The following is a 20,746-nucleotide window of genomic DNA, read 5'->3' as shown; positions in this document are numbered from 1 at the left end:
TTCCATGAATCAAAACCTTAAAATTACGCATCATAAATATGTTTTGATGGTATGTACATGTTTGTATGACTGCATAGAACGTGTTTGAAACGTTTAATTGAAGATTTGATGCAGATACGTCGAATTGCCATTGCTAGGGTTCGTGTGCTTCAAAAAGGGGGTTCTAAGTTAGAGCCAATTTTAGGTCCAATTAATAGTTTCTTTGGATTCGTGAGACCTTTTCGAACTAATCTGGGTTATTGGTATGCTTTGATTCGTGTTCGTTTGCAGGATTTAGGGACGAAAAGCTATGGCCACGCTTGAAAATCGTGGCCAAAAGCGTTGCCTATTCTTCAATATGCCAACGAAGAAGATGATGAATCTGGGCGCGAATTTTTGAATTCAATTAACGAATTACGTTTCTTATATTATAATTAGAACTGATACTATAAACAGTGAACAAACTCTGGCCTAGTGGCAGAACGGAACGTGGTAAGGTCATAGTACACAGGGGCGGGGGTTCGATCCCTGCCTCCTGTGCATATTTTTCAAACATTTTCTTTCAGTCTCTTTGATTGTGGATTCTATACACCCACGCGACGCATGCCCATGATACGCCCACAAGCATCAGCCAACGGATCGCCCTGGGAGCATGATCAAACGCCTCCCAAACGCTTGTCCATTGTGCACCTGCAGAAGTCATCACGCAGGATTCAAGCTTAGTCCCTCTAAACCCTTTTTTTATTTTTATCTTATTTTTAAAATATATAACTTGTTTTTATTTTGATTACTTACTTGTTTTCTTATATATAATCCCTTTAAATGTTCTTTTAATCAAAATTTCTTCTAAACTTCTTTTTCTAAAAAAAACACAATTATTATTAAGATAACTTATTTTAATTTTGATAAAAAATATATTAGGGTTAATATCTAATTATATTTTATTTTCTCATCGATTTAATTAATTAGGTTGAAAAACCAATAATTAATTAAATCGATTATATATATATATATATATTTTTTTTTTTGTTAATTTTTTAATTCATACCCTAACTAATTTTTACGATGATCATTCCATACACTGAAAAATATCTGTTTTTCTATGCTTTTTTTCAAGTTCACTTCTCGAATACGCTCCGACTATGCGCCACGTCAAAAGAACGAAGCTAAGTTTTAAACCTTTTTTTTATTAATATTATTTACCTTTTTATTTTGTTTTAATTAGGATTTAATTTCCTCGTCAATAGAACTCCTCCTACACTTATATTTTTGTCAATTCTCTGATGATCAGGTTCAATGCTTAAGGCTCGAGGCGAACCTTTGCCCATCAACCTGCCAATTGAAGCTAAGTATTTAATTTATCTTTTAAAGTCTATTTTGTTTTCCTTTTGATTTTAGGGTTTGCCCTTATATTTCTGAACTGTGCATACATTCACTCCATCTCTTTCCTGCCTTTGCCATTTTTAGGGTTACCCCGAGGCTTCCTCCGCCTGCCAACCATATCAGATCAAATGCAAAGCTAAGTTGCTTTTTATTTATTTATTTAAATCCTTTATCTTTTTTTGCTTTCTTTAGGGTTAACTGTGTTTTCCCTCGAACCGATAATGCACTCAGCCTTTTTGTTTATTCTTTCTTTTCCAATTTTCAGGGTTTGTCGACTGCCAAAGCTACGAGTACTGGTAACTCTAAACCCTGATATCTCCTGTCTATTATTACTTATGTCAAACCCTATTAGGGATCCGCTGGTTTCATTGTCCCCTTCCCCATATTTGCTATTATTATTGCTTTATATTAAACTGCGTGGTTAGTAATTTAGGGAGTGTAACCTTGAACTGAATTAGAGCCATTTAACTACAAGATAATTTATTTTGAATTGAATCACGTGATTGGTGCACACACGCACGCTTTTGGGGTAACCTCTCTGTTGCCTGTTGCCTTGTTGCCTGTTGCCTTTGTGTTTTTTTGCAGAATAAGCCATGTCCCTCGAATTTGAGGATACCTCAGCCATGCTGCCTCGATAATTAAAGGTCATACGACCCTAAATGATGCTGCCTTCGATACACAAATATGACCTCGACCCTCGGAAGTTGCCTACGGAAAAAGGCTGAGGTATCTTCTGGCTGCCTACGAAAAGGTTTATTCTGATCCTTCCCCTTAGACTACCTGCCCCTCTATGGCATGGGTCAGTCTTTGGGCAAAGGATATCTCGACGACCCTTCAACCTCCAAACGAAAGGCTTCCTGCCTTCTTATGGCAAGGATTGACCCTTTCATTCTGAAAGGCTAAAAAGAGACCTATCATCTGAGTTTAAGGTAATTGCCCCTAATTGCCTTGCAATGCTCAATTTTCATATTCTTTCTCACAATTCTTCAAAAACTGGCTACGCTCATTTACGAGCTAAAGTCCACTTTTCTTTCTTTCATCTACTTTTTCTAAAGACAAACGAGCAAGCAAAGCAATTAAGAGCCCATGGAAAACCATGGATGCAAAGGGTGCCTTACACCTTCCCTTTGCATAAATTACCCCCCGAACTTAGATTTCTTTAAAAGGTTTTTTCTGTTTCTTTTAGCCTTTCTGAATTTGTTTGGATAAAATAAAAGTCGGTGGCGACTCTTGCTTACCGCAACATTTTTCGATTATAATAAAGTCAGTTCACCGTATTACAATTGGCAATGAAAAATCCTAAAGATTTAACAATAAAAATAGTAGAAGATTCTTTGGATTCTAATATAGGTTCCGATAATGAAGATGATGAAGATCTAATATCTCCAGAAATCGTACAGGAGAAAAATAAGGAATGAGAATAGAATTTTCTTAATCAATGGGATAAGTGGAAACACACGTACATCTTTTAGTAATGAAATAAGTGCAGTTTAAATATTTCATCATCAAATCATAATGATTTATTTGAAAAAAAGAGATTTTTAATGTAACTTTAAAAAGGGTAATATTGGAACATCCTATAATATATTAACAAAATTAGCAAAAATTAAAGATTTCCTTGATATGTGTAAAAAGGCTAAAGCGACATATAATAAAAAACGAAGGGAGTAGTTTGTAAATCTTCACACCTTATAGCAGTCTTTTGGTTTTCTACTCCGTAGGTATCTTGAAGTATATTTTTCAGAATGAACATGTTAATTAGGTAAGTTTATGTAGCAACAACTTCACCTCGTAAATGTTTTAGCAAACCCAACTCACAACAACGTTCACCTTACCCTCTCAAGAATGGTTATATTTATCCGTTTAGATATCACATTTTGTTAATGTGTGCTACAATGGTTAAATTGATCTAAAACAAATCCCCAAAAATTGTCATATCTAAAAACATCGAGTTTAGTTTCCAACTAACTACTTATAAGAGTATGTGATTCCTTGAACTTTTTAAAGGTCACATTTAAAATTATAAAGTTTAGACACATACTCTTCTTACAAAATCATTGATAATATTGAGAAAATAGAAATTACCTCATGAGTTGCACCTTTGTCGGACCCCGTAAATTTGAGTGAACTCAAATGATATACTAGAATTACGTGTCACTCTCAAAATTCACCCAATGTTGTTTTCATAATATGGAATGATCAGAAAACTCTAATTTGTTCAATTTCTCACTTTCTAACTAATTTTGTTTAGCTAGCTCAACCAAACTTCATTCACTAACATGTACTAATCTAAAATGCCATAGTTTGGTTTTGCATGAAGTCTTGACTAGCTAACGATACATGACAAATAACAATAAAATCATCTAAAATATACAACTCACACATTTAAGATCATTTAGCCATAATCACACGACTCTCATAACCACCATCATCTTGAGTTCATAACTCTTCTCTATCTCACACAACCACCTTTACTCCCCCTCTCGTGACAATACTCCTTAAGGGTCTGTTTGGTTCAAATGAGGGGGAGGGGAGGGGAGGGATTTTAATGGAGGGAAGGGGAGGGGAGGGAAGGGGAGGGATTTTTATTAATTATATGTATGTTTGGTTCAAACGAGGGGAGGGGAGAGATTTTGGTTAAAAATATGTTTGGTTCATGAGGGGAGGGGAGGGGTTTTATTAATAGTTTACATTTTTATCCCTATGATTTTATATAACTGATATGATATTCAAAGGTGAAAATTTCATAAATAATTTTGTGGAAATAATATTTGTAATATCGAGTGATTAAAAATTTATAACTTACCACATAACGTTAAAAAAATTAAATACACTTGATACGTATTATAACTTTCGGCGCAAAATTATCTATCTGTTGATAACAACTTTTGAATACATAAAATAACTTATCGCTATATATATATATATATATATATATATAATAGAATATATAATAAAATTAGAAAAAAAATAAATATAAATAAACATAAAAGTAAAAATTATAATAAAAAATTAAAAATTGTAGTGATTATAATTTATATTAAATAAAAATAATAATTTAAATGTAAAAAATAATTATAATAAATTGATATAAGCAATAGAGAAAAAAACAAGAAGCAGACGAAATAAAATAATAATTTTGAAATAATAAAATAAAATTGAGGGTATTTTAGTAAATATATTAATTTATTAAATATCAACCGTCACATTCCCTCCCCTCCCCTCCGAATCCCCCCGATTCGGGGGAACGCAAAAAGTGTGATTTGGAGGGATTTTGCTCCCCTCCCCTCCTCTCCCCTCCTAAAAATTGAACCAAACACATTTTATTATAAACATTCCCTCCCCTCCCCTCCCCTCCCCTCCATTTACCTCGAACCAAACACACCCTAAAGAGACCGATTTTATGACAAGTAAAATATTTTAACATGGCTTATCAAAACCTTTGGACTTTGAATTAATTTTTCCTTATCTCGCTATATTTATATTTAACAAAATTTTGATTTTGCCTTTTTAAAAAAAATAAATAAATAGAAGAATCCCAACTACTTCGAAACAAATGAATCGTAACAAATCCTTGAGAGAAAATCTCCAAATATAGTCTTTTTTTCCATCAATTATTCAAAAGCCATCATAAGTTGATAGCTGTCTAACTTATCACCTATTATTGGTTGCTCACATGCGCAATTTGGAGAAGGAAAAAAAACACTTTGGTTTGAATTTTTTGTTTGTACAATTTAGTCATTTATATTTTAAGTATACAATTTAGATTCCACAATGATACTCCCTCCGTCCCACAATGAGTGTATAGAACTGACTTAAATTTTATGCACGTCACAATTTGATTATCATCTTTTTTCAGTGTTTTAATTTTAGACATTGTTTTTAACTGTTAATCCTTTAGTTCTTAGGTGAATGATTTTGATAATCCGAAGATAGGTTAAAAATAAAAATTAAGACATTCTTGTAATTTCCCATATTGATGAGTGATCACAAAACTTAGCCAACATTCTAATGTGTCAAATATCAGTTGTGTTGGTTGAACTGTCATTCCTATACGTAACATGTTTTTAAGGTCATGCAGAGTAAATGGAATTGTGAAACAAAAGTCTTGTTTTGTTAAAACATGCAAGCACCAAAAACATGAACAGAAGAAGATATTTGTACACTTGAAACACCTCTAAACACAAGTGTACAAGAATAAGAACACAATGCTTATGTGATAAATATGAATATATACTCCTATTCTCATTTGCATTGTCAACTAGCCACATAATGACAAGTACAAAACTAACCACCATTCTCTTCATTATTCTCATGCTCTACAATGCATGCATAACTGCACGCGAATGTCCTTCAGGACACAAACAGAAATCATCATCTGACATAGAATTATTAAGGAAGAGGTTTGAAGGTTGGACGAAACGACATGGTCGAAATTACAAGCATAGTGATGAATGGGAAGTCCGTTTCAACATTTACCAAGCAAATGTTCGGTACATAGAATGCATAAACGCACAGAAAAACTCGTACAATCTCACAGACAATGAATTTGCAGATCTTACAAATGAAGAGTTTAGAAGAACTTACATGGGTCTTAGAACTAGGTCGCATTCACATACAGGATTCAGGTATAATGAACATGGTGATGTTCCAGAAAGCAAGGATTGGAGAAAGGAGGGAGCAGTGACTAAAGTCAAGAATCAAGGCCAGTGTGGTAATGTTTCTAGTAATACAATTGCATAGCTTTTAGGTGTTTCGAAATGTGTTATTTCAATTTCACCATATTACGCAGTTCATGCTATGTCTTCATGCAGGAGGTTGTTGGGCATTCTCTGCAGTAGCGGCTATAGAAGGCCTCCACCAAATAAAAACAGGAAAATTGATCTCTCTATCTGAACAAGAACTGATAGATTGTGATGTTGAAAGTGATAACCAAGGCTGCCAAGGTGGCTTAATGGAGACAGCATTTACATTCATCATAAACAATGGTGGAATAACCACTGAGAAAGACTATCCTTACAAAGGGATAGATGGTACCTGTAACACGGAAAAAGCTGAACATTATGCTGTGAGTATAAGTGGATATGAAAAAGTTCCTGCTGATAACGAGGCTAAGCTTAAAGCTGCAGCTGCTCATCAACCCGTCTCTGTTGGAATTGACGCGGGAGGTTATTTGTTTCAACTTTATTCAGAAGGTGTTTTCTCTGGCCTTTGTGGAAAGCAGCTTAATCATGCTGTGACTGTAGTTGGTTATGGAGAAGAAAATAGAAAGAAGTATTGGATTGTGAAGAATTCGTGGGGTACTGGGTGGGGTGAATCTGGTTATATCAGGATGAAGCGCGACACTTTTGATAAAGCTGGTCTGTGTGGCATTGCCAAGTTAGCCAGCTACCCTGTTTAGTGTAGTTTAGCTTATTGACCTACAATTAAAAGTAAAAGACAGGAGTGATGCTCCTTATAGATTATAATATAAATAATGAAAAGGGAAATAAAAAAAGATGAGTAATTTGATTCTATATGCATTAATTTTCTTAAAAGGAATCGATAGTAAAACAGAAGCAATGACTGATTTAGGTTATTAGCATATAAGTTGATAAAACTTTGCCAGGATAGTAGATCAAATACTTTGATTTCATAGTTCATGCTCCCAAATATTTTGCAAATCTGAAACAGTATGCATTTCTCAATGTGAAAATTCATCCTATAATAGTGTCATTGAGATAAGAATGGCAACACTAATATTCAGGATTCGGATTGTCTGAAGACTTAGCTATATGTACCAGCCAGTTTAGCATATAGAACGGAAATTGGTCCACTATAAATAATTCAACATATAAGACTTGAGTACTATATTGAAATTCTTGGTCACACAGCACAGGCCATATTCCATGCACTAGCACTGGATAAAATATGCTACTCAATTTGACTAATTTGTGATGGAGAAGGAAGTGCAAAGCAATATACTCTAAGTTTTTTTCTTTCTCATTTTACGAATAATTCGATGTTTCATCCCAACTTTAACTGAGTTTTCAAACAGTGCAAGACCTGACAAAAAGGTAATTAATAACAAAAACAATAATCTTAATTTTTATACTGTTGTTGCAATTTGGTGCACTCGTCAAACAATCAACAGCCATTCAATCACACATAGTAACCTACATAGTTAAAATCCGACAGGATAATACTATCTCTAGGAAATGAATACTGTTAAGCTTTCCATATTTCCCTTCCAGACCGTAGCTCTGCCAATAATTTCATAATGGTTCCTCATCCCAGGGTCGACCCCAGATTTCACCATTTGCTTCATCAAATCTGGGGGGCGCCTCAATATGTCCTTGTGAATCACCTAAAATAGTGTTGTATAATTCTCTAAACCAGGAACACATCCAGCTCTACCTGTGCCGTTCAGGAGTTTGACAACATCAGACAGCTGATTGATGGTTCATGATGATAGTAAGAAAATTACAAGTCCTGCGGTCAAGATATCCAATAGTTTGGATCTCAGGCAAAACAGCAGATATAGAACGGAGCAAGTGTTTCGGCTACAACCAAGCATACTAGAGGAGTACATAACGCGGGCTTGTGAAAGTTGAAAATGACCAAAACATAGAGAACGTTGTAGGATAACAAGAGCAAGAGAGAGGGGATGCGACCGTTGGAGGATATAAGAAATTATGTAGGAATAGGCTCGTTGGGGCTTACAGTGAGGTTTGAGAGGTATTAAATCCTGCAGCATTTCACCAATAATTTTCTCTCTTGGATTACGGAGAGGATGAAGAAAAGGGATTTGATATTTTGCATAATTACAAATAATTGACATTGACAAAGTTGCGGATTTTCTCATTGTTCATTATTTCTGCTTGAACTCTAACGGCGCTCAAGGTTTTGAAGATAATTGACAACTGAAGGACAATGGTCCAAAAATGGGTGGGAATGAAGAAGAAAATATACATTGTGTTTTCTATCCAATCACCATTACTGATAGTTTTATACAGTTCTGGAGTACCTAGTAACATAATGAACATGAAACCTGCAACGGTTTGTCAAAAAAAAAAGGATACTTAAACCCCTTTGGGTTTTTTTCTTAAAATCTATCGAAAGTTCTTAACATATATATTCAAGAAGTACTAAGAAAGGGGGAATGAAGAATATAATTAAAATATTACCACATTTCAAAATCATGTAAACACCAAGGTCTTTTTCAATTCAGCGGGAACGCCTCCTCCTATATCTGGTGTGGCAACGGAAACTCCATAGAATTACCAAAAAAGCAACTAGAGCCACTTGTAGAATAACTGCCAGCTTTAAACCTAAACCAGCAACATCCAATTTATATTTACCCAAAATTTTAAACACACTCAAAAGTAATTGGATAAAAACTAATAATTAGTTACCATTAAGGCTATGAGCTGATTCCTCCGACTTCACTCCATGTTCTGTTTCTTTTTCAGAAAAAACATCCAGATTGCTTACCTTTGAATTATAATTACCATACATGTTCTTTGTGTTTCCACCCATGACACATGTGTTTGGACAACGAACAATTCCATCGTATTCATCACTCCCGTCACAACAATCTGCAGCAACATTGAATGAAAATCAGAACTCAAAGTCGAAATCAGAAGAAATGTGTTATTCGATCATCATCCAGACAACTTCAAATTGAAACATAGACATTCCATCATTTTCAATATTGAATGAAAATCAGAAATCCAAGTTGAAACCAAAGACAAACATAAACAAGAAATATAGAAAGATAAACATGACAACAACAAAAATAGAGGAGAAACTGTTTACCACAAAACTGATCATTAACATGGGAAGAAACTATAAACAGTGGCTTGCTTCCTAGGTTTCTGCAATAAAACTTTCCAGCTGAACAAGCTGAAGTTCCTGTAGATAAATGAACAGCAACCTCATAAAAAGTTACAATAAACGAAATAAAAATTCACCTTAAGAAGAGTGTGACATTGAAAGATAAAGAAACAACCAATATTGTACCAAACTTCAAACATTTTTGTATAAAATTAAAGAATAAAAGTTATAATTAATTGAATTAACTAAGGACCTGTTTGGATTGGCTTATTTGAATTTATCTACTACCATAAGCTTTACGACACTGTTTAGAAGACTTAATAAAAGAGCTTATTACATTTTTCATAAAAAAAAAATTGAACTTATTTCTATGAATTATTCAAGATAGCTAATAAAAACAAGTTAATTTATTTTATCTTTTGTTACAAAAAAAATAGTTTATGCAAGTTTATTCATAAATGCTTATTTTAGTAAGCACTTGTGTTATAAGCTGAAAATAAGCTGCTTATTCAGACATGCCCTAAATTATAAAACTATCATGTATGACATATGATTGATAGAATAGAATACCAGGTTCATCAGTGCCATCAGGGCAATCACAGAAATTGTCATTGAGACGGTCTCTAGAGAAGGATTTTGATCCATCCTTGCATTTGATGAATTCGGAGCTATAGTATTTCACATCTGAAGCCATAAAACGAAAATCAACATAATAAGAAATTGATAAGAAAGAAAAGTGAAAAATGGATTCCTCGTCGAATTGAGGTAAAAGGGGGAGATAGAGGTTACGTACCTAGAGGATGAATGCCGAGGAGAGAAGGGTTTGACAATGAAAGGGAAAATGCGGTAGAAGCGAGGAGAAGAAGAGATGCAAGAGAGTGGAAGCAATATGAGTCCATGGCAATGTTGATGGAGTGCTCGTAGTGTTTCTGAATGACTTGACTTTACTTCTTCTCTAGTTGAGGCAAAAATAAATAAAACTAGTTCTTTTACAAATTTCTCCTTCTACACTTATAAAATGCTTCATTCTAATGAAGTCCTTATTCTTAGACATTCACATTCATAGTAAGTTAAATTATAAAATGGTAATTTACTAGTTCTCAGATTTTTTTTTTTTAATAAATAATTTGTATCTAACGGGTTTCGAACATGAGCATACTCTCAAGTTTTTAGTTGTTAATATATTTCTATTTTCTTTAATATGAGATTGAATATTTTGATTTTTTTTTTAAATGTAAGTTGAATTTATTGTTCATTTCTTATGATGTGGGATTAGATAATTAGCATATTGGGTTTTTTTTTTGTTTTTTTCTTGTTAATCACCGTGCAGGTTGTTAATCTTTTGGATGGTATTGTTACTCTAATTTTGGATTTTGGTGGTTAATTCAAAATATTTGGTAATGATAATCTGAAGTATTTGAGGCGTGAGATTTAGATTTGGAATGGTGTTCAAATTAATTATTTAAATAAGTCTATACATGAATATAATTTTATGGGTTGTCTTAATTGTGAATGTCTGGATTATGAGTGATAGAGTGTGTTCCTTTCAATGTATTAAGTTCCAATCTTGTTAGGTGGGTGTGTTTTTCTCAAAATCTCAAGTTCGAATTTTGATTTGAGAGAGTCTGTTCCTCTCTTAGACAAATGTCCTACTTCAAAGGTTTTAAGTCTTTAAAACTCAAAAATTTTGCTATAAAAAAAAATAACTAGGGTGCCACATCAAGATAGACATTTTCTAATCCTAAAATACCTCACATTTGCAACTAACTTAGATGTTAAGTTGTTTGTAGGTACTACCCTCATCAACATTAGACCATAACATCCAAAAACTAATGGTATACCAAAGTTTGCCACCAAATTTAATTTACCCTCATACTTAGGAGCATCTTTAGTCATTGCAAGATCAATCGCATCGTGTGTGGGAATCGTTCATCAACATTTCCATCACATCAAATAACAATAGAATGATGAATCGAGGAAAAAGACTCATTTGGGTTTCCACCCGTCCCCGTCGATCTATGGCTAGTGAGATCATATGAGTTAATTAATGTCCTGACGTGGGCTCATAACATCATTATCGCATCAAGGAGCGTGAACCTCATCACTACCAACAATCGTGACATTCTCTTCCAAGGCATCTCGAAAACATCCCACCTCTAGCAATTTGTTTGTTAAACATGAAAATTATGCTACTGTCTCCAAACTGCCAAGGAGAGGACAACACCATCGCTTACATCAGCCATGTCAATCTTAGTGACCAATGACAAAACAAATGAATTACTAATGGGTTTGTTGATGTTGTTTTAAGGCAGTCAACGACTTTAGAACTACATAACAAAAGGTTTCAAAGGATTGAAACTATCGATGTAAGTCATTAAGTCCCACTAGAACCCAAGAGGCCAATGAAAGGTCTGATTCAGGTCGATGGTGAAGTAGTTGCATAATACAATGAAAATCATGCGGAATTATATCATTACCCCCAGTCATGCAATCATAGAAGATGTAGAACTCATTCCCCTACACCCTATAGGTGTCCACCATCCATATATGAGTCTTGGTGACATCCATGTCAGTATCTCATTCTCCTTATCAATTGATCATACAGATGGCTACATAAATTTTTCGTACATAAACTATTTCCTTATAAGAATAAATGAGTACCTCATCCGCAAAGAAATCTAGAAATTGATATGAATTGGGAGATATGATGAAACCATTGACCCAGATGAACATATGAAATTCATAGTTGTCCTCCAAAACTTTTGGTATGTAGAGATTCATAGAAATGTAAATTGTCACCTTGAAAGCATGAGTGATGGCTTGGTTATGTGGCTTACGTAGTGAATTCATCAATTTATAGGGAGATTTATGTATGTGATTCACTTATTATTTTACGGCATCAAGGAAACAACCAAAGCCAGTGGAAATATTAGGTTCCATTAGACAAGATTATGACAAACCATTACTATCATATATACCTTTGATACTATAATATAAAATGAATGTAATGAATGAATATTGTAACACTCAAGACCAACGGGGCGGAGGAATGATTGTCGGTGCACGAGGCATGACAATGAAACACTCTTGAAACTGAAGAGCGCGAGAAGTGGTCGCCGAATTAACTCGGAATGAGAGGAATCTTGAAGTTGTGCAGGTATGAGTCTGTATAGTTGAAGAAAGACTTATAAAAATTAATTGATACTACTTATACCAACAAAATGTATATTCTTTTCGGAAGCCTGATAAAAATTGATTAATATACGATAATTTATGCCTTCTACTTACATCCGAAAATATAAAACAAAGAAAAAGGTGTCCCTATATGCAAACTAATGCATATGTTCTTTAAAAAATAAAATCTTGACTTAAAAAAGACATTTTTATAATATTGAAAAAATGCTGAAAATCAAAGCTCATATCTTAGTTTTGAAATTTCAAATCCAAGTATGAAACTTTCTTCACACGGTATGATTGCCAACCCGAGTGCCTTCTTCCATTTGCTCCCATTGTTCACTGATTGAATTCATCACCTAAAATATCGAAACAGAAAAATATACATTAATTATTATATTTGTTTAATTTAAATGGCAATTTACATGTAACGCTGAAATATATATTTGTGTTATTTATATGTATTATATCAATTTGAATAAATAAAAAAAATTGTTTAGTAGTGTAATACATATTTATTCCGTAATATAAGAAAATAAAAAACAGTATTTAAAAAACAAAGGAGAGAGAGGAGTGTTTGTTGAAGAATTTTCAAAAAAAAAAATTATACATCGACATCCTATGAGCGCAACTCTAAATATCGTAATAGACAACAAATTTTTCCTAAAAAATTCAACATTACTGCTTAATAAGGACTGAATTTGAATCCAAGACCTAGTTAAGCTGGAAGAGTCTTCCGACTTATTTAATAAATTTTTATCACTTTTTTATAAAAATCTTTCAAGTGGTTCCACTAAATTTGAATTTTAGATGGAAGAATTTTCACCCAAACTTTATTTGATTCTTAACTTAACTCTAAATTATTAACACTTTTTCTTAAAAATTGGGGTTAAAACAAAAATAAAAGTAAAATAAAAGAAATAAAACTATAAAAGCTATTTTTTTGGTGATTTTTGATATATTTAATTGGAAACGGTTTTAAAAGTAGGCAAAAAAAAATACAAATTCAATCCATTTTATTAAAAATATTTTATTTTTAAATATTGTTTATTTTTAAATAGAAAACTTGAATAAGAACTATAAAATCTATTTTTTCGTAATTTGGTTATTCAAGTAAAAATTGATTTAAAATAACTCACTTAAATATTTGTTTGACTAGAAAATTAGGTCAAAAAACAAACTCAATCTCTTTTTACTCAAAAACATTTTGTTTTTAAATTTGACTTTTTAAAATAAAAACCTGCAACCACCTTCAACACTTCCTTAAAAAAAGAAAAATTCTTCAATCCCATTTTATTTCCATAAAACCGATAAAAAATAAATTAAAAAATAAATTTACTAACTTTTTTTGATTTTTAAATCACTTTATAATTTTATGTTTAAAATATGATACTTTATTGTGGTTAAGTACATAAAAAAATTGCACAAAATTTATAATTATACAAAAATATTGTTTAAAAAAAATCTTAAATCTTATTAAAATAAATATATCAGTTTTTTTAATAAATAAAATTATATTTAAACAAAACAAAATATACCATATAATTTATAAAGTTCTATAATTTGTATAGTACCTGCTTCAAATCCTGTGATGAGTGTTGCTGAATTGGAATACCAACTTCATTCCTCAAACTATCAAAATCTTGTGAATAATAAGCATTATAAAATGCAGCAGCATCCATAACACCATTATTCTGCTGAAGATGATAATCCATTCCATTAGAATCGCTTATTATTGGTTTAGTTGACATTAAACCTTGATTACTTTGCATGTGCAATAGTTGAGTTTGACCTTTTAGCATCATAACTTCATGCAACAATCTTCTATACTCATTGTAAATTTTCTTATATGGTCCAAGAGAACCATTTATAGGATCTTTTTGTCTACAAATTGCTTCCCAAATCAATGATTCCACTACTCTTTTTCTTTCTGTTTCTTCACAGCTTTTTACCATTTTTGTTATGTTGCTTACTCCGAAAACTTTGTGAACTGCTTGGAATTCTTTGTTTTTGTTTGAAGGAAAATAGGGTGCTAATGTGCAGTTGTCACTGCATTTTTTTCTTTGGTGTTTGCATGCTGAACATGCTTGATGCGTCCCGTTGTTGTTGTTGTTGTTGATATTTTCTTGCATCCTGTAAAGAGATTTCAAGTGAAAGTTCATATATAAGAAAATAATCATATAATATAATTATTATTTTTATAAGCTAATATAATGAAATTTAAATGATGTCAGTTTTGTGCTAAGCTATTTTTTTTAAATGCTCAAACATCAATATTACACATTTCAATCATTAATATAAATAAAAAATTATTTTTAACATTTATTAAATAATTAATGATTCTGATCTATATTAATTAATTCATAAACTTATAATGTATTGTTGTAGAAAAGGGTTTGGTAGAAAGAAATTGAATCATAAAGTTTATTATAATAAATATATATAATTATAATATGATACAAAACTAACAAAACTTAACATTAATTGACCTATTCAATTTGATTTCGCCTTCTTTCTATTTACAAAATATTTAAACCTAACCGTTTTATTTACGAAACATAGGGTTTGGTTTTATGAATACTGATATATGAATCACTCTTGGTTGATTATTATATTTTGAAAGTGAGAGGGAAAAATTTATTCTGGATCAAATATTCCTCTTCAATATTATAAGATGCAGAGATTAATTTTTTGAATCGAGTAGAATTATATAGAGTAAAGTTTCTTCCCCTAAAAATTTAACACTGATGCATGTTTAGAATAGAGATAGAATCTTTGTTAAGCTGGAGGAGACGCTTGTCATCATCTCATTGTTCTTAGATAATTAAAATTTCTTTTTGTAACAAAAGAAATCATAACTAAGTTAATGATTCCTTTATAATATAAAATCCCTTTACTATCTCCACCATTAAAGAGATCAGTCAAAACTTGTTAATGCTCTCTAAAAACAGGAGCACAAAAAGTAGAGAAAATAAGAGTAGAATAATGGAAGAAACAAACCTCGTGAAATAGTTAATGGAATGAATCAAATGAATAATGAATAAGTATATAATTTATAAATAAGACATACCTATAAAAAGCAGTATTGTTGAGGGTAGGAGTAGCATGAAAAGATGGCTAAGGTAGGGTGTCTTGGAGTGGTAATTATTTAAATAGTGAATCACATTAAAATAACATTGTTTTTTTCTTTTAAGAAAGAGGGTTTAGGCCCAAAAATAAATAACAATGTTTTGCTTTAGAGCTAATCACAGAGTATTAGTTTAACTTAATCCGATAAAATAGGGAAAACAAAACAGCAACTAAACAGTAACAACACATTTCCAAAAAAGAAGCTTGAGACTGTTTCGTTACTTCCACCCATGCACACTCACTCTTACATTATGTATTATTATATTTTTTTATCATCATCAATCAAAAATAGTATATAGTAGGTGTCAATTAATTTATTAATAGTATAACTACATATAAAGTAATAAAACTCTTCTTTAAAAAAAAAAACATCACACTATTGTGTTTCTGTGTTCTCATCGGATTTGAACCAAGACTTTAAGTTGGAAGAGATTCACTCACATAAATATCTCAACAAATTAGATATATTTCTTCTTTTTTCCTACTTTTAAAAAACTATATTTTTTTTATATTTGACATAAGTATCTCAAAAAATAAATATATCATTTTAATTATTATTTTTATCATTTTAGTTCTATTCACTAAATCTTTCAATAAAAGATACATGGGAAGTTTTCATTATATTCAATTTATCACTTATTTATCTATTAACAACACAATTTTGTTTTAAAAAATTGTTAATTTTTAACAACTAGTTTACATTAATAGCAATAACTTTTTGAATAGTGGATGCATTTTTCTACGGAGTCATTTGTTTTTGCCGCTTCCACATTGCTGTTGTCGGTTAAGCTATTGGATGGATCAAGGTGCATCTAAGTCTCATAGATCGTCGTTCCAGGATATTCTCACTGAAGGCAAAGGAGTCACTACTGTAAAGGAGAAAGTGGACCTGATTAAAAAGGAACTTAAAAACTGGTTGCTACTAAAGGTCACAATTGATGAGAAACTTTTTAAATAACTCTGCAGCCCTTGGAAGGAAGTGTTAGTCATTAAACTCCTTAGGAAGAACGTTGGTTTCATTTGATGAAGGATAGGTTGAAGAAGTTGTGGAAACTTACCGAAGGTTTTTGAGATCATAGACGTTGACAATGATTTCTTTATGGTATAGTGTGAACTGCTCATGTAACACCCTTATAATAACCCGCGGCAATTAAATGATTATTAATCAGAGTAAACATGTAGAGAGGCATCACAATTCATAAAATGAAGAAAACACACGTCGATACATATCATGCATTCACTGAAACAACGGAAATTATAACTCATTAATTAAAATCATGTTTTACACAGCGGAATCAAAACATAGAGTCAACATCCATCATTAATGTATCCGACTCAACCAACAAAACCAATTAGAGTTATAATCAACTCAAAACAAACGTGTTCCCAGTGTTACATCTACCAGAGCATGACACCGACACTATAACTAAAAACCGACTTATGAGCTAATCCTCACCAAGTCACGCCGCTATCCTCAATCTGAAAATGACAACAAGTAAGGGTGAGTCTCATCACAGTTAACCAATGTTATTGCATCATAAATAATAACATATCATAGTTATATCATTCACCCAATTGTTTCATATTCAGACAAATCATCATTCACACATCCACAACTAAACAGACAGTCAACATGTAACATATATCATTATGTTATAAACAAATCATGCACATGTATGAAACTGACACTATGCATGTGGTACCAATCATCACCAGTGGAAATCTTCCACCGACCGATCTATCATCATCCAGATACGGCCCTGCCAGCACCAATTCCACACAATGGGAATTCTGCCCCTCGCTGAATCCTCTCATCATATAGGATTCAGCCCATGTTTATGAATGCATGCAACATATATATATAACATACTTTCATCATTACCATTCTATGAGTAGCATCATCTATACTCATTTCATCATCATCATCATCAATCAATACTAAGCATGTTCATATATACATTACATCATTCAATACAATCAATCATCAGTAAACCACAGAATCACATCACAAGGTTTACACAGTCTAAAACAGCATACAAACAGGCCTACAGATCGAAAGTTACTCATCGTCGAACTTTCCAGAAAAATCACAAAACAGAAATTTGCACATGCAGGCAACCATACGCGTATCATAGGGTCCATACGCGTCCATACGCGTATCCCCTTGCCTCATACGCGTATCATACGCATTTCAACAGACCAGGTTTTGCCCAAAAGCAACCTCATACGCGTATCAGCCTTGCCATACGCGTATCACCAGAATAATTTTCCTCTTTCAAAATTTCCATACGCGTATGAGCATCCTCATACGCTTCTCATACGCAAATCACCAGCACAGGGTGTTTGGGACAGGGCAACTGCGTATCATACGCGTATAGCCCATTGGGAGTGTCCCCCATACGCGTATTGACCTCATCCCATACGCGTATGGCACTGTTTCATACGCGAAACACCAGAAAATGCCCAGAACCTGCAGAATTCGTAACAGTCCAAAACCCATTCGTTTTTACTCATACCAGTCCACGATTTTGAGTCTAAAACCAGAAAAATTGCATCTAAACAGCATACGAATTCGTCCATAACCATAGTATATGATTCCCTACCAATTCTATTCATCATACCCTAAATCTATTAGTTATTAGGGATTAATAGTTCAATTTTTATGATGAACACAGACACAATTTTCAGAATATAGAATCAATGGATCCAACCATACTCCTAATCCATACTATCACCTATAATACGATAAAAGAGATTAAATGGAGAGTCTCCCCTTACCTCAGATAAAAGTCTTGGTTCTTGGTCTCTCCCTCTACAGTTCTCCTTCACGTACCTTGTTCCCAATTCTGTTCTTTCACGTTCTTTCTTTCCCAACTCCCAATTCTGATTATTTTATGAAAAATAATATTAAATTAGTAAGGGCTTCACTGCACCACACCCCCTCTTCTTACTAATCTCACACATGGCCCAAATGCCATTAAACCATCATTTTCCTCTTATTTTCATAAAATCCATAATAATAATAATTATTAATCTAATATTCAAATTAAATTAAAAATTAAAATTATACGGGTGTTACAGCTCACATATGAGGAGAAAAATGTGTTAGAAGGCTTGTGGGTGTTGTTTGACCATTATTTGGCAGTGACTCGATGGACTCCAGACTTTGCATCTCCTCTCGCAGAAGTGGAAAAGACTCTGGTTTAGATTTGATTTCTAGGGCTTAACTTATTGTATTACAATGAAAGTGTCATTTTTGGTTCTGCATATGTTATGGATGTTCCTGCTAAGGTAAATACTAACACACTGAATGTAATAAGGGAAGGTTTGCGAGAATTTGTATGGAGATTGATCTGACCTTGTTGGTTGTCAGAAAGGTCAATGTTAATGTCCAATGGTACAACGTACAATATGAAGGTCTTCACATTATTTATTCCAAATGTGGTTGTTATGGACATCACACCGTTGTAAGAAAACACCACATAATCCAACACAATCGGTCGTTCCTACGATGGCGCAACCAAGAGGTCCAACAAAAAACAAAGATAAGACTAACAGAACTGCATCATGAAATGGGTGATGATAACATTGAAATTGTATCAAAAGAATCAGGAAAAACAAATGTAGTTCAGGGTGATTGGCTGGTGGTGCAGAGGAAAAAATGTAACAAAAGAGTCAGTTATGGTCTAGGGAATTATTTACCCAATAATGTGCCTAGAGATTCAGGAGTTCTAAAATCTAGGAGATTTATGTTTCCTTAAACGGAACAAGCGCTGACAGCAAAATTGTTGGACCTAATCAACTTGGCGCGATTTCCAAAAAGCAAAGATTTGATAAGAGTAGATTCACCCCAGACGCGCGTCAGCCAACACATAGAGGGGACCCACGCACCAAGGCCAAGTCTCTCATTTTAGAACCATGTCATGCTATTAGTGTGTCTTTGCACAAAATTGGGCTAACTTTTATTCATGTCCAACACAAAAGGATGTGTCTAGCACTGCTAAATACACCTATATTATTCCCATAGTAAATTCGAGTTTGGAGACCATCACCCGATAGAGTATTATATATTTTAAATTGACATCAAGTTAGACAGATGGAAATAACAAATGCGTTTATAGATGAGGGTGCTACTCAAGAAGAGTAAGTTGTTTGTGGAACTCGCATTGAATGGGATCATGTTATGTAAATTCTCCCGTGTCGAGGACTTGCTTTGTCACCTCCATCAACTTGACTAGTTATGTTGGGTTTCAAAGAAGTCAACGTGCATTTTTGGAATATTTGGGGAGCCTCTAATATTAAGGCTAAAATACACATTATGAATTTGATTAGTAAATACTCTCCAATGTTTTTAATTATTACAGAAACACACATTTATTTTCATAAGACCAAATCCTTCTGAGACAGAACCAGATATGTGAGTGTTCATTAAGTGTATGTACGTGGTCAATCAATTGCATTTGGGTGTTAAAGCATAATGGTAGCTGTAACACCTCAATTTTTATTGGTTATTTTATTATTTATTTGTTTTATTAATTGTTATGTGATATGGTAATTAATTAAATGATGTGTTTTGTGATATATATATATATATATATATATATATATATATATATATATATATATATATATATATATATATATATATATATATATATATATATATATATAGGGTTAATAAGTGGGGAAATGATAAAATAGTTATTTTGGCCTAATAGTGTGTTAGGATGAGAAAAGGTGATAGTGAGGCTAGTAAGCCCATTAGCGTGAATTAAGTTAGTAAGGGTTAACTAAAATAAAGAATAGAAAGATAGTAGGGAAATAGAAGAAAAAACAAGAGAAGTGAAGAAAAGAGGAGAAAGAAGATAAAATAGAAAAAGAGAAGACGAGGCAACCCTAGGAGGAAAGAATCTAAGGTAAGGATTGGTATTCTTTGATTTATGGGTATATGTAATGATATGTGATGGGTAGTAACATGAAATTAGGGATTTGTTCTCATTTCATATATTTTGATACGTTAGAGTTTAAATGTGAAATCATGAAATTGATGTTTGAAATCATGTTTTGATGATGTTATATGATGTTACATGTTAGATATATGTTAGAATACATTTAACCCATGATTTATAATTGTTTGGGTGGGTTTTGGTGGAGAAATTCGTAGAAGATAGAATGTTGTCCGAAGCAGAATTTTTCTGCATAATCGCAAGGGCGCTTAGCGCGATGGACCGGGCTTAGCGAGACTTGCTTTCCAAAACTTTATATT

The 20,746-nt window shown here is 32.7% G+C and overlaps 3 protein-coding genes across 3 annotated transcripts; 1 reads left to right on the top strand and 2 right to left on the bottom strand.

Annotated features, from left to right (window-relative positions):
• Positions 1-5,604: 5,604 nt before the first annotated feature.
• On the top strand, positions 5,605-6,875 carry LOC131602359 (zingipain-2-like). Its single transcript, XM_058874446.1, has 2 exons — positions 5,605-6,076; positions 6,177-6,875. Exons 1-2 carry the CDS (start codon positions 5,635-5,637, stop codon positions 6,761-6,763), a joined length of 1,029 nt encoding a protein of 342 aa, XP_058730429.1. The 5' UTR covers positions 5,605-5,634; the 3' UTR covers positions 6,764-6,875.
• On the bottom strand, positions 6,789-10,154 carry LOC131602358 (glucosidase 2 subunit beta-like). The gene is made up of 5 exons (XM_058874445.1): positions 9,971-10,154; positions 9,748-9,861; positions 9,160-9,255; positions 8,757-8,939; positions 6,789-8,672 (listed from the first exon to the last, which is right to left on the bottom strand). The coding sequence occupies exons 1-5, from the start codon at positions 10,074-10,076 to the stop codon at positions 8,569-8,571; spliced, it is 603 nt and encodes a 200-aa protein (XP_058730428.1). The 5' UTR covers positions 10,077-10,154; the 3' UTR covers positions 6,789-8,568.
• A 2,484-nt stretch (positions 10,155-12,638) lies between these two features.
• On the bottom strand, positions 12,639-14,306 carry LOC131605349 (LOB domain-containing protein 2-like). The gene is made up of 2 exons (XM_058877719.1): positions 13,926-14,306; positions 12,639-12,710 (listed from the first exon to the last, which is right to left on the bottom strand). Exons 1-2 carry the CDS (start codon positions 14,304-14,306, stop codon positions 12,639-12,641), a joined length of 453 nt encoding a protein of 150 aa, XP_058733702.1.
• Positions 14,307-20,746: the final 6,440 nt, after the last annotated feature.

Source organism: Vicia villosa, linkage group LG5 (assembly GCF_029867415.1).
Source record: "Vicia villosa cultivar HV-30 ecotype Madison, WI linkage group LG5, Vvil1.0, whole genome shotgun sequence".
NCBI classification, from domain to species: domain Eukaryota; kingdom Viridiplantae; phylum Streptophyta; class Magnoliopsida; order Fabales; family Fabaceae; genus Vicia; species Vicia villosa.
This window is presented reverse-complemented; position numbering and strand designations above follow the sequence as displayed.

Coding starts and splice junctions, on each gene's coding strand:
- LOC131602359 (XM_058874446.1), top strand. CDS start 5,635: ATGACAAGTACAAAACTAACCACCATTCTCTTCATTATTCTCATGCTC. Junction 6,077..6,176: donor CAAGAATCAAGGCCAGTGTG/GTAATGTTTCTA, acceptor GTCTTCATGCAG/GAGGTTGTTGGGCATTCTCT.
- LOC131605349 (XM_058877719.1), bottom strand. CDS start 14,306: ATGGTAAAAAGCTGTGAAGAAACAGAAAGAAAAAGAGTAGTGGAATCA. Junction 12,711..13,925: donor CATCACAGGATTTGAAGCAG/GTACTATACAAA, acceptor TCGATATTTTAG/GTGATGAATTCAATCAGTGA.
- LOC131602358 (XM_058874445.1), bottom strand. CDS start 10,076: ATGGACTCATATTGCTTCCACTCTCTTGCATCTCTTCTTCTCCTCGCT. Junction 9,862..9,970: donor CCTCGGCATTCATCCTCTAG/GTACGTAACCTC, acceptor TTATGGCTTCAG/ATGTGAAATACTATAGCTCC. Junction 8,673..8,756: donor ATCAGCTCATAGCCTTAATG/GTAACTAATTAT, acceptor TTGCTGGTTTAG/GTTTAAAGCTGGCAGTTATT.